We start from the raw sequence: 13,386 nt of genomic DNA on the forward strand, positions 1-13,386 counted from the left end.
ATTTTGATTTTTTTCAGCCTCTAAATTCTCAGGGGTGTTGTGTATGCAGACTAGCTTATCCAGCTCAGGTGTTTCTGCAACTACATTTCTATCATGAGAGTTTCTGAAGTAGATCCTTGTATGAACCTAAGTGTCTGCTGCTCTGACGTCTCCTTGCAGTTGACAGCAGTGTGGATTTAACCGGAAACGAATTCAGAGTAAACTGAGGTGCACTTTAATCTAAACTTTGCGGGAAAAACTTCATAGTTAGCAAAGGCTGTGGGGTGAGTTGTGTTCTGTTTGAGATCTAGAGCCAATTGGCAATCTGGGCTTGCATGGGTAGTGCCTTCTGCCTAGAGAAGAAAGTTCCTGTCCATGGCTAGGTCTTAATGCAAGCTGAGGTGTGAAACAAACATATATAATCATACTTAAAGCATGTTTTGAAGATTGACTGACTTTTTTTTTTTGCTATTAACACATTTGTTTTTCTGATACTTTTATTAGGCCTTTGATAAATATTTTCAATAGCCTTCATATTTTAGTCATTGATAACATAAGCGGTCAGGAAATGGACAGGGAGTTCTTCAGAATAGAAATGATGTTATTGCTTCTGTCCTGCAATGCCCTGGGGTAGAAATTGACTGCAAGTGTGTAGGTATTATATTTCAAAACATTTGAAAAGTGTGAAGCATAGATTTTGCCACCCTTAATACTCTCCCTGTTTTTGCATACTGTCCAACTGAAAACCACCCTTTTTCTTTATTCTTTGTTCAATAAGCATAAAGTTTTTATTGTACTGTGGCACATTGATCGAATGATCAAATGTTATCTCCAGAAGTCAAGAAAAGTAAAGTAATAAATAAAGAATAAAATATGAAGTTAACAAATCATCAGTCCTTTCTGCCTGCATGCTTTCAGGTTGTAAATCTGAAATCATTTTATAGCATAATGGCTTCCAAGTCTATAAGTGTTATCTGGTACCACTCAAAGAAAGCTTTTGTATCGGGAAGATTATAGAACACATGGTACTGAGATACAACGCAGAAGAAGGAGAAGCATGCTATGGTTTAATAACTGGCTTTCAACATCTGTTTCCTTCTTTTAGCGGTCTGTATTTTGAGCTTCATCTTGTTGGGATTAAGCTTGAAGTTCCTACTGTCAGTGGAAGAACACCTCATATGTGTGCAAGAACGTCTTCATGCCCATAAGCGTAAGCAATTTGATTTTTTGCAAGGATACTCATGGTCAGTTCCAGTTCATATTCTTGGTGCAGTGAATCTGGCTTTCCTGCAAATGCCTCCACAAAGACTAAAGGAAGTATCCTGCATACATCTGAGACTGTGAGTTGGGAAGCCACCCTGCACTTGTTTTCAATTCCTTTCTAGAATTGGGTGTGTGGGTGTGTACACGTACATGAGCTTTTGCTTAACAGTTATCCGTGCTGAGCAAACTTTGCAAGAGAGATGTTAAATGTATCATGATTTCAAATAAATCGTTTCGTTTAAAATGTTTCTGTTGTAGCAACTGTACATGTAAATGCACAAGTGGTCATAAAATATTTTCTGCACTGATCAATAGTCCCGTCTCATAATTCTTGCCAGTGTGTTATGGTAGGCCTAAACACGCCCCCATTACAGAATAGACACTGCCTCCACAAGTTTGGCACGACTTTGGAAAGGAACTGCTGCATACTCCAGCGAATACATTTCTGGTGAACTTCTTGCTCTGCAGCTGTCTCGTCTTTCGTGTAAGGATTTTTCGTCATTATTTAAAAGTTCGTGTCCTATATCTACTGCAATGTGATCGTGATCATGATTGTCTTGGCTTTTTGACTGCTCGCCAAAAAGCAATGACTAGTAATGTTACAGATAATAGTAATTCCATTTTATGCAGCGGTAACACAGCCTAGTTGTTTCTTGTGTTGCAAAAAAAGAGGTGAACTGAACCTACGAGTTGCGATTTTTGGCAACCGTCTGCTAGATGCGGTGTGGTCAGAGTTCTTGTTTCTTAGCGTCCAGATGTGTATGCAGACGTTCTGGTGCCTTGCTCAACTATAGTCTATGATGTTTGAATATGCAGTCGAAAGTAAAATCAGGCGTTAGATGCAAGTTTTCCATGATTCCAAGAAGAACTAATAATACCTGTTAGAGGGGGTTCCCTGAACAACAGCTGGTGCTTTATGATACTTTTTTGCGTTTCTTTGTTTTAAAATAATCTTAACCCTTCACTTCTACCTATTCATCGGGTCAGTGCAAGTAGATTTCGCTGTCTGATAATAGCATCTTTCTATAGCAATGCATCCTACTGATTTACTTTTATGAGAAAAAAAAATCCTCTTAAGTATTCTACCTCTGAGTATTTTTATCTTTTGTACATATAGGCTAAAAACAGACAGACGGAGAGTCAAAGCATAGTATCTTTTCGATGTCGAAAAAGAGAAGTGACTAGGAAACGGTCGCATTATTAGTTCTGCAATTCGTGTCGAGATAGGGTTGTTGTTTTTTTTTTTGTTCCTTTTTTTTCATATATTCGGCTGGAAGACAAATAACATCCTGTAGACATAATCAGGGAATAACTGAGGAGAAGTTAAATGCATCATCAGCATCCAAAATATTTAACTTTCTAAAGCTTTTACGTGGAAAAAGTAGAACTTATTGTATAAAACTATGGCGTAGGAGCACCAAACTACTCCCAAGTTACTGGTCGTGAGTACCATGTATTACCAAAAGTATGAACTTTCAACCTAAGAATAAAGTAGCAATATTTACATTAAGCTTTTTCCTCCATCCATTTAAACCCATTATAATGTTAGGATTAAAACAATTATGCTAAAATGCACGTTCGTCCTTTTGGTAGTAGAGAGTGCTCATGACCAGTAATATGTGAGCTAAAGTCATTGTTATAGTACATTTAATCCACGCTATCTATCTTAAAATACTTATAAATAAATCTATACCCAGTTGATTGGGTTGGTTTATTCAATGAATAGATTGGAGCACTTTCATCAGTTATTAACAGTTTATTACAGTTTTTACAATTGTAACTGAGACACGGTTTTCAACCATATGTCTGCTTAAATGTTCCAGCGGAGTATTAAATCCTGTATAGTGTTAATCCATCACTGTGACATCCAGAATGGCTAGGTGTGGGCATTTAGCTAGATCATATATATATATATATATATATATATATATATATATATATATATATATATATATATATATATATATATATATATATAGATAGATATAGATATATATATAGATATAGATATAGATAGATAGATAGATAGATAGATAGATAGATAGATAGATAGATAGATAGAGAGAGAGAGAGAGAGAGAGAGAGATATTATATTTGCCCTTGACTCTTCTCTGGTCTACCAGTAAGGTACATTGTCATGGCTGCAAGTTCATTTTGGTTTATGGTTCTAATCCAAATATACCTTTGAAGTTTTCATTACTGTAATGATTAAAGGTGATGACTCACTCTTATTGCAAAGTTTTTATATCATGCTAAAAATACTCAGTCAATTTACTTTTAAACAGCTACAAATAGAATCATGTTCAATATTAAAAAAAAAAATCCAAAATGCTTCTTTGATATAGATTGAGTCAATCATTATTTAGTTCTTCTGACTTTGAAATGGTATAATTTTTTATACACTTTCTGCTCCCTGAATATTTGGTTGCTTGGAAGCGGTAGTAGCACAGAAATGTGCACTGGTTTGCAGTCTTGGAGAATCATCTGGCAAACATCTAGTGTCATAAATTAACGTTGTTCTACCCCTATTTCCCCCTCTGCTGTTTCTCTTCCTAGGCATCATGGTTGTCCACAATGAGTTTACCACAGCTGGAAAAGAGCCAGGCCTCAAGATATGGCGCATTGAGCACATGGACCTCAAGCCCGTTCCAAAGAATCTCTACGGCAACTTCTACACGGGCGATGCCTACCTTCTGCTGTACACCACATCTTTACCATCCTATAACATACACATGTGGCTAGGTGAGTATTCTTGGCTGTGAGGGATATTCCAGTTGTGTACTGCTTCCAGATACCTTAGTTGGAACAACTGTGGTTTGGGTGTTCAGTAATGGCGTTTAGGTGTTTATGGCCGTTTAGGTGTTTATATCAGTGTTTTTGTATAGTTCCAAATGTTTCAAGTCCTCCACCTTTTGCAAGCTTTAAAGAATCTCTCTGCAAATTACTGCATTTGGCACTGCAACTTCAGGTAGTTAAACAATAGAGGTTTTAAAACATCTCTCCACCACACCCTCAAAGATCCCTGAGGTGCTTACAATGTTCCCAGTAATTTCAGACCTTTCTCTTGGGTGGTAGTGCTCTGTGGCTAGTTCCTGCTTAACCAGACTGGCATGTTAACAGATGAGGAAATGTCTTCTTACATATGGCCTCATATTTAGAGGAGGAAGGATGTGGCTGCTTTGCATAGATCAGTCTGATATCTTAGATCCTAGATGCAACAGTTTGCAGTTTGGCAGTTAGTGAATTTAGTTGCATAAAATATTAAAAGAACACTTTTGCCATGTGCAGTACCTCCTATCAAGACCTCTTGAGAACTTGATGTGCACTATGTTCTATAATAAAATAGAGGGTCTCATGGGAACGCTGTACATCTTAAAAGGTTTTTCCAGGCACAAGGATCTTAAGAATGCAAGAAGAACTGGAGTGCTTGAGTTATTACTGGGACCATAATGGAAGCTTTCTAATTTTCTCATGCTAATTTGTCCTCTAAATATCATCCCATCTGGTGCATTCTTTTAACCAATGCCATATGCTGACCTTTTGACAAACAGAAAAGAATTTTTTCATCCTAGTACAGTGTAGGCTCACTCCTTCCCACAAGTTGAATACGCAGGGCTTGTTGATGTGTAGTGTAGGAGCTGTAATGAGTGCAACCAGATTTCAGCTAGAGATCTGCTCCTCTTTCAACAGTCATTACAAGCCCACGTAGCAGAAAGTATTCATATCTACTTATATAGCATTGAGTTTGATATCATGCTTTTGTTACATTCCAAGGGATCATCTGTGAGGTTATAGTTGATGCTTCAAGAAGTAATATTTTTAACCTGACTCCTTCGGCCTGTGGGAAGATTGCAACTTTAATACAGACATGTAATAAGGCAGAGCATCATTTTGAATTAAATGTTTTTGAAACATATTCTAAAACCATAGGTGAGCTCAGGAGCTTGGAGAGGAAGGACTCTTAGCAGTTTGTTGGGATGTATGTTGGGTTCGTATAGCTTCATAAGCAGATCCACTCTGTGGTGCTCCCAGAGGGGTCATCGGTAGGCTCGATTATGTCTCAGATGGGCTGTTGCCAAAATGTTGTGCCCGAGTTCTGTACAATGAAAATAACATTTTTAACTACTCCTTGCTAAATGGGAAGTTATCCTCATTTCTCTTTTCCTTTTTTTTTAATGGACTACCTCAGGTGAAGAGTGTTCTCAGGATGAAAGCGGAGCATGTGCCATTTTGTGCACGCAGCTGGATAATTACCTTGGCGGGTATCCGGTGCAGTACCGTGAGGTCCAGTGCAACGAGTCACTCACCTTCCAGGGCTATTTTAAGTCTGGGATTAAGTACCAGGTGAGAAATGAAAGGGCCCTCATCACAGGCAAACGTTCAGTTGTGTGGCTTATTAGATAGAATCCTCACTGCAGATTATGCAGTTTGTTCCAGTACAGTAAAAAATGTATCTGTATAGTAATTTTCACAATAGATCATGTCACAAAGCAGCTTTGCAGAGATCTGGTTCCATTTAGATATTCATAATGGTGTCTACAGAACCCAAACCAATTATATTCTCGGTTACTTGGCACTGGAGGTCCCAATCTTTTCATCCTTCCTTATTGGAAATGGGGCTGGACTCTAGTGTGCCACTTTAACCCCTTAAACTAAAATCCTGTTCAACTGTGACTTTACATAAATAGATATTTTAGTCATGGCAAAAATCCAAGCCAAACATCCTTTACTTTAAGGTCCCTTCTCAAAAGTAACATGCGGAAAGCTACATAGCCAACAAAAGGAGAATAATCTTAACAAAGTTACAGTGATTAAGATTACAGTGATGCTCTTATATAACCTGGAAACAAAGCCAGGAACATGTATGAACAGCAGACAAGGAATGAACAAACCACAGTTAAACATTGATCATCTGCCCTTTGAGCACCATTAAGGCTAAGGTCATTGGTGTTCTGCTGCTTTTCTGCAGTGTGAATGTACATTTACCTTCAAGGGAGTGGCAACATTGACCAAAACGGCGAATACACAGCACATGTGTACTCTGTGCACAAAGGGGTTGGTTCCTGTTCCCCAGGTCCAGACTAGGAACATCTGTTTCTCCTGCCATTAAAACTCCAAAGTTTCTCTTGAAAATAAAATTGCTTCAGATTAGCTTGCGGTTTGGTAATATGTGCTCGTGGCAGTGTGTTGTTCCTACTTTTGGACTGCATCCAGGGTTCAGCAGAGGCAGACCTTTCAAAGGGACAGTTATGTGGCATTCATGACTTCAGTCATAAAATGTTCTTCCCACTGCTCACACACCAGTTTTTTTTTGTTTTTGTTTTTGTTTTGTTTTTTTTAACCACAAAATGTTTCCCCTCCAGATGAGAGAAAGGCAGCAGTGGATCTTTTGTCCTGCTTGCCTCGGTTAGCCTCAGTCTTTAATGGAGTGGCTTCTTTTGTGAGAAAATTTGAAGCAGGAACATTAAAATGTTACTACATTTTCAGTATATTATATTTGTCCTACATAATTTGGGCTACATTGTCAAATATTTACCATGACGGCAGTGTATTTGAGAACCATAAAGCTATCTTAAATCCTCTAATTCTTGACACTTTTTTTTTTTTTTTTTTACCATTATCTTCTCTCTCTCTCTGTCTCTGTGTGTCTGTCTCTCCCTCCTCACAGAAAGGTGGCATTGCATCTGGATTCCGTCATGTGGTGACCAATGATGCGAATGTGAAATACGTGCTGCATGTGAAGGGTAGAAGGACCATTCGAGCCACTGAGGTGGAATTCTCCTGGGCCAGTTTCAACCAGGGAGACTGCTTCATCATAGACCTGGGCAAGGTACTGTTTCCTTTGCAGCACACACTGCCATAGTTATAAAGTTTTGTTGTTGTTGTTGTTGTTGTTATATAAACCACCTCATAATACATGTATATTTGATCTAATATAATTGTTTTAGTTCTTCTCTGGACCTGGAAAAAGCTCAGTCTTGCCTTAAATTATGATTCTAATAGGTGATTCACTGTTTTAAAATAATTTTTAATCTAGACTTTAATCCTTTTATAGTGCAAGCACGTATCTTTTACCTATACCTCAGTGCTGTATCTTTTTATAATGGTACCTGCTAAGATTGCACTGCATATGTTTCACCTCCATTTTAGGACATTTATCAGTGGCACGGGAAACAGTGTAACATGTTCGAGAAGACACAGGCCTTAAACATGTCCAGAAAGATCCGTGATGGTGAGAGGAATGGTCGGGCCACGGTGCACGTAGTGGAGGAGGGGGAGGAACCACAGGCACTCATTGATGTGAGGACAAGTTCCTGTCCAATCATATTGCCCTCTATTGTAATGTCATATTACCCCTTATTCTCTTCCTGTCCAGTGATATAGCCATATCAAGATATATCCATGTTGGGAAGTACTTTTGTAATTTGTGCAAAGTGTGTAAATTTGAGGAGATTTTAATGAAAATACTTTAAGTATTATTTATTAGACATTATTTAATTGCTATATTTTGTCTTTAATGTTTGGATTAATGATTGGCACAGAAACAGAGAGATTGAGGGAGTAGCAGCAGGACATTGTTTTGCATGGCAGTCACTCAGTGTATTGTCTATTCCTTTGGCATAAGGGTGAGCAGTTGGTCTGTTTGGTGTGCCCAGTGCCGGAGGCCATGTGTCTGAATGGGCTCTCAGTGTGTACCATATCTCCCTCAGGCTCTTGGCCCCAAAACTGCCATCTCCCCACCTATACCTGATAGTGATACGGTGGAGACAGCCAATAAGAACAAGGCGGCGCTCTACATGGTAATGCAATTCTTCCACATCTTCCAAGTCTTATTTCGTGGTTGTTATAGGCCACATTGGATTGACTTGTTTGCTTGCTTGTTTGGTTTGTCGTTGTATAGATATCCGATGCCAGTGGCTCTATGAAGACCGCATGCGTAGCTCAATCCAACCCCTTCAAACAGGAGATGCTTATACCTGAGGAGTGTTTCATCCTGGACAATGGAGTAGATAACAACGTGTTTGTCTGGAAAGGTGTGGCCTCAATTGACTTTGAACATGAGTTGTGGTGAATGTAACAGTTGAATCATATGACTAGGCACTAGGTTAAAGAAAATCGTGCAACTTCAGGGTTAAAATAATAATGGGGTTAATATCTAGGATGTAAATGCTTATAACAGTGGCCCCATACATTAAGCCTTTAGTTTCTATTAATTGCAATGATATACTGGTGAAATATGGTACGAAAGGGTTGTTCAACCCAGTCCTCTATTTCTGCTTCTAAGGTCCGAAAGCCAATGAAGCTGAGCGCAAAGCTGCCATGACAGCAGCGCAGGAATTCATCAAAGAGAAGAACTACTCTAATAAAACACAGGTACAAAGCCTCACTGCACACAATCTCTGTTTGGCCACACCCATCATGTTCAGTAGCACTTCATCTCAGTGGCCTTTAGACGACATCCATAAGCATTTTAATATCTACCTATGAATTAGATGGTGCTTCTATTACATATATGAAGCCTTTCTGTGGTACATCCTCACAGATGGCTAATACTGGTCTTCTAACCACTTAGCATCTGAAATTATAAAGGAATCCTATGAATGATATTTAAAGTGCTGCCTTTTTTCCCCCAATGCAGATCCAGGTGTTGCCAGCAGGGGGCGAAACCACACTTTTCAAGCAGTTCTTCAAGAATTGGATGGACAAGGACCAAACTAAGGGTCCAACCAAGCCATTCACCATAGGCCGCATTGCGCATGTGCAGCAGATCCCCTTTGATGCCTCCACTCTGCACTCCAACCATGCCATGGCTGCCCAGCACAAGATGGTGGATGACGGATCTGGAAAAATTCAGGTAAATACAGGCCAGAGGTTCTAACCTACGGCTTTGCTTTAAAGACAGGTGCCGCGGTTAAATTTTGGTAAGATTTTCTCCAACATGCTCTTGCCTTAAGAGAATAGTTAGAAATACCTTTATTGTTGAAGTTTTGACTTTCAATTTATTTGTCTCATAAAGCAAGTGAAATTGGCCAAGCCTGCACCACCATTAGCAGTACAACTGACAAATTCTTAATCAGCTAATAACTTAAATGACTTAGTAATTAGCATTTAAATTACTTAATAATCAGCACTGCGAGAAGCCTTACAATAAAAAAAAAAAAAGTCGTTTAGCCAAAAAAAAGGCACACTGAAGATATTTGTACTTTAGAAACTGAAAGATGTGAAAGATTTCCTGTGATCATCTTCAGATTTGGCGTGTGGAGGAAGGTGCACGAGTGCCGGTGGAGCCCGCCTCCTACGGTCAGTTCTACGGGGGTGACTGCTACATCATCCTGTACACCTACAAACAAGGAAGTCGAGAGCAACACATCATCTACACCTGGTAAGGGGACCCACAATCCTTTGTGACTAGTTATAAGAGCAGACAGCATGTGTTAGCAGGTCACAGTTTCTCGCTCACATTACCTCCTTTTTTTTAAAATTTATTTTTCTTTTTCCCAGATTGGTCTTATTCTGAGCCCTTGTCATAGTAATTTTTTAATATATATATATATATATATATGACTGCTTGTACTAACTGTCCAGTTAACAGCACTGTGATGTTTGTCTGTGCAGAGGTTATTAAGTGCTAACTCTAAGTGTGTGATTCTGCTGCTCTAGCCCGCAGATGCTGTTCCCTCTGCACCATCTGTTCCTTTCTCCTAGTGAAACCACATGTGGCACAGCTGTGGCTCAAGCCCTGTCTTAATCATAAACTTTACTGCACAATTTCTTCAGTGGAATAGCTGTGTTGTGCATAGCCATAGAGCGAAATGATTATGGGTGTTGTAAATCTAGGTTTCGCTGTGCTTTCAGGCAGGGGTTAAAGTGCACGCAGGATGAGCTGGCTGCTTCAGCCTTCCTCACTGTCCAGCTGGATGACTCCATGGGTGGAGAGCCTGTCCAGGTAAGACACTTATTTCCCAAATTTTTCGTTGGAGTACATTCTAACTTTACTGTGAACATTCTGTAGAATCCTGAAAGATCTGCAGGGTTGTTCATTAGCGATTTAAGTATATTCAACATTTCATTACAGTCTTTCAGCAGTAATGTTACAGATTGCTCCATCTGGTGACTCACCTGGAGAACATTTGTTTTTATTAGAGTAAAATGGAACAGAATGTATTCAAACTGGCCTCTTTTGGTGTAAATGTTTTAAGGTTGAGAATGTAAATGTCTTGCACAGGTGCGTGTCACCCAGGGCCAGGAGCCACCCCACCTGATGAGCTTGTTTAAAAAAAAACCCATGATCGTACACTTGGGAGGCACTTCCCGGACAGGAGGTCAGACGAAGGCAGGCAGCACCCGTCTTTACCACATCCGCAGCAGCACAACTCATGCCACTCGGGCTGTGGAGGTAGGCAGAGCATCTAGCCAGAGGCTTTTAGACTGACGGATGCACGTGGACAATGACTGATCAGTTTCTTAGCAGCTATCAGACTGATCCGTTACTTCACAGTTGCTTGACTACTTCTCCTCTCCTCATGTTTTCTGTCTCTCTCTCTCTCTCTCTCTCTCTCTCTCTCTCTCTCTCTCTCTCTCTCTCTCTCTCTCTCGCTCCAGGTGACTCCTTCTGCATGCAGCCTCAACTCCAATGATGTGTTCGTGTTGAAGACACCCAATTCCCTGTTTGTGTGGCGGGGCATCGGTGCCAGCGAGGAGGAAGTGGCTACTTCCAAGCATGTAGTCACCTTCCTGGGTGGGAGTCCTGTTGATGTGGTAGAAGGCAAAGAGCCAGGTGTGGAGCTGTGCACGTTTCCGTTAAAGATCAGCACTCGAACCTGCACACAACCTTTTTAGGCCAGACAATTATTTTAATTTTCTATTGCTTACCAATATCTCCCTGTAGCGACATTCTGGACAGCCCTGGGTGGGAAGAAGGAGTATCAGTCCTCCAAAAGCCTGCAGAAGATGATCAAAGCACCTCGCCTGTTTGGCTGCTCCAATAAGACCGGACGACTAGTGGTAATTAAGTCAGATTTGCAGAAAATCTCAGTCTGTTTTATTAAATAAAAGAATGAAAAGCTGAAGGAGCAGCCCTCAGCATTGAAGTGAGTACATCAGTTGCGAAGAGATCTAGACATTTACCAATGTTCCATATGTTGACATTCCCTGGCTGAATGAGAGAGTCACTTTCCTGCTCTCTCCCTCCCTTTCGCTCTCTTTCTCCCCCCTCTCTTTCTCTCCCTCTTTCCCCCAGGTAGAGGAGGTGCCTGGAGACTTTGGCCAGGTCGACCTGGCCACCGACGATGTCATGTTGCTGGATGTTGGGGATCAGGTGGGCGGAGTTCTTCCATAGCTGGTTCTTTAAGGGCATATTTGGAGGCAAATACTTTTCATTCCAGCCAATACTAATCTTAGTAAATAAATAATACATCAAATATTAATAAATAATACTAAATTAAAATCACGCTTTTATCCAGAGCACTTTATAAATCTGACTGAACATAACTTGAGCATTTGAGGGTTAAGGGCCTTGCTCAGGGTCCAGCAGTGGCAACCTGGCAGGGCTTGAACTGGCAACCTTCTGATTACTAGACAAGTACCTTAACCACTGAGCTAAGTTAACAAGCTAATCAAAGTTAACAAGCTAATCATGATGCTTTTATTCACAGATCTTCCTTTGGGTTGGTAGCCAAGCCAACGAAGTGGAAAAGACCGGGGCACCAAAAATAGGTCAGATGCCAATTTTGGTTGCTACCATATGCTTTATTATCATGTTTATACTGAACAGAAACTCTTGGTGCAACAAAAACAACAGCTGAGTGTTTGCATCCCTCTCCCCCCAACAGCTAAGGAGTATGTGGACACGGACCCGTCTGGTCGTAGTGGGATACCCATCACTACCATTAAACAGGGGGCTGAGCCCCCAATTTTTACTGGCTGGTTCCATGCATGGGATGTCTGCATGTGGGAGAAGAGCCCCCTGGAGAATATCTAGGCCAAATATTAAACCCCAACCCCAATTTGAAGCCCTACCCCTTTGCTCTTCCTTTTGTGCTTGCACTTTGCATGAGTGCCGGGTAAACTTCTCTTTTCACCTATTGCATCATTTCGCTGTAACATATGGCCATGTCACAGACAGTCCCTCCAACTCATGTAAACCAGTAATGCTGCACTTGTTCTGATTTTCGAATGGCCTAGTTTATCAAATGAACTGAAGCATAAAGATCACTCTAAGTCAGGCGTGCAAGTATCATTTTGGCTGCTCTTTCTAGCAAGTCAGTAACGTAATACTATTAATGCAGAAACAGGTTACGGATAAGCTGCAGTTACTAGGTAGAAGTCTGTTTTTTTTTACTCATGTACTGAAGTTTATTCTATAGTGTATTACATTACAGGCTTAAGGCCCAATTTTGTGCAGCTGGTTCAGCACTACCAGTTGTTGAGATACTATTAAGACAACAAGCATATGAGAGCACATGACTGGTCTTATCAGTGACTTACTTTTTCATAAATATTTTAAGATGCTAAAACATAATTCAGGTTCATAGAGTGTTGTGAAGTTCCCTATATAATTATCTAAACCTCATTTGTCTGCACTTATTTGATTGTTTTGCTAGTGCTAATAGACTCATCTGCTAGGATGTGTATATGAACCTGTTACTAGGACAAAGCACTCTATGTGCTGGACCCCTGAGTGTTCTTTGTGTAAGTATATGGGATACGTATTGTCCATGTATTGGATGGAAGACATATTAGTGGTACATTTTGTAAGGAAAAGTGAATTGCAGACTTCACTACTGTATGTCTTTCTTCTGCCTTGAATAAATTGCTCGTATTTTAAAAAAAGACAGCATCTCTGGTTACATTCTTTCCATCACCACACTGCATGCTTAAATAAGTGATGATGTCTGCCCTTGTAAATTTGTGACCATATGATGCTGGAATGGTAATGAGAGAATAAGCACACAGAGATTCACATGTGTTGTGTTTTTTCCCACTGTTTTCTCTTGGGTTTCATAATAAAAACAATCTGTGCATTCACATTCAACAAACAAGAGATGCTTCTGATAAAGAGATCTGAGTAGTTCTAGGTTTTGTGAATGTGTGTGTGTGTGCGCATACTTTCACAAATACATATGTGTGCATGTTGGTGTGTAT

At 40.1% G+C, this 13,386-nt stretch overlaps 1 protein-coding gene across 2 annotated transcripts; it reads left to right on the top strand.

The window, feature by feature from the left end:
• The first annotated feature begins 1,636 nt into the window (after positions 1 to 1,636).
• scinlb (scinderin like b) lies at positions 1,637 to 13,074 on the top strand. Of its 2 annotated transcripts, none has more exons than XM_027030400.2 (17): positions 1,637 to 1,726; positions 3,799 to 3,984; positions 5,432 to 5,586; positions 6,911 to 7,072; positions 7,393 to 7,542; positions 7,953 to 8,042; positions 8,144 to 8,276; positions 8,528 to 8,616; positions 8,882 to 9,097; positions 9,492 to 9,625; positions 10,099 to 10,189; positions 10,469 to 10,639; positions 10,846 to 11,020; positions 11,132 to 11,247; positions 11,483 to 11,560; positions 11,898 to 11,958; positions 12,075 to 13,074. In XM_027030400.2, exons 2-17 carry the CDS (start codon positions 3,804 to 3,806, stop codon positions 12,221 to 12,223), a joined length of 2,151 nt encoding a protein of 716 aa, XP_026886201.2. In that variant the 5' UTR covers positions 1,637 to 1,726; positions 3,799 to 3,803; the 3' UTR covers positions 12,224 to 13,074. The 2 variants fall into 2 exon arrangements, with proteins under 2 accessions (XP_026886201.2, XP_035384376.1); XM_035528483.1 differs by lacking the exon at positions 1,637 to 1,726 and adding an exon at positions 2,530 to 2,684.
• The last annotated feature ends 312 nt before the right edge of the window (positions 13,075 to 13,386 follow it).

The sequence above is a fragment of the Electrophorus electricus genome, chromosome 7, assembly GCF_013358815.1.
Source record: "Electrophorus electricus isolate fEleEle1 chromosome 7, fEleEle1.pri, whole genome shotgun sequence".
Classification (NCBI taxonomy): Eukaryota; Metazoa; Chordata; class Actinopteri; order Gymnotiformes; family Gymnotidae; genus Electrophorus; species Electrophorus electricus.

Bases quoted from the DNA above. Each gene is read 5' to 3' on its own strand.
- scinlb (XM_027030400.2), top strand. From the start codon at position 3,804: ATGGTTGTCCACAATGAGTTTACCACAGCTGGAAAAGAGCCAGGCCTC. The intron at 8,277-8,527 runs GTGTGGCCTCAA...TCTGCTTCTAAG, and splicing joins CAACGTGTTTGTCTGGAAAG to GTCCGAAAGCCAATGAAGCT. The intron at 11,959-12,074 runs GTCAGATGCCAA...TCCCCCCAACAG, and splicing joins GACCGGGGCACCAAAAATAG to CTAAGGAGTATGTGGACACG.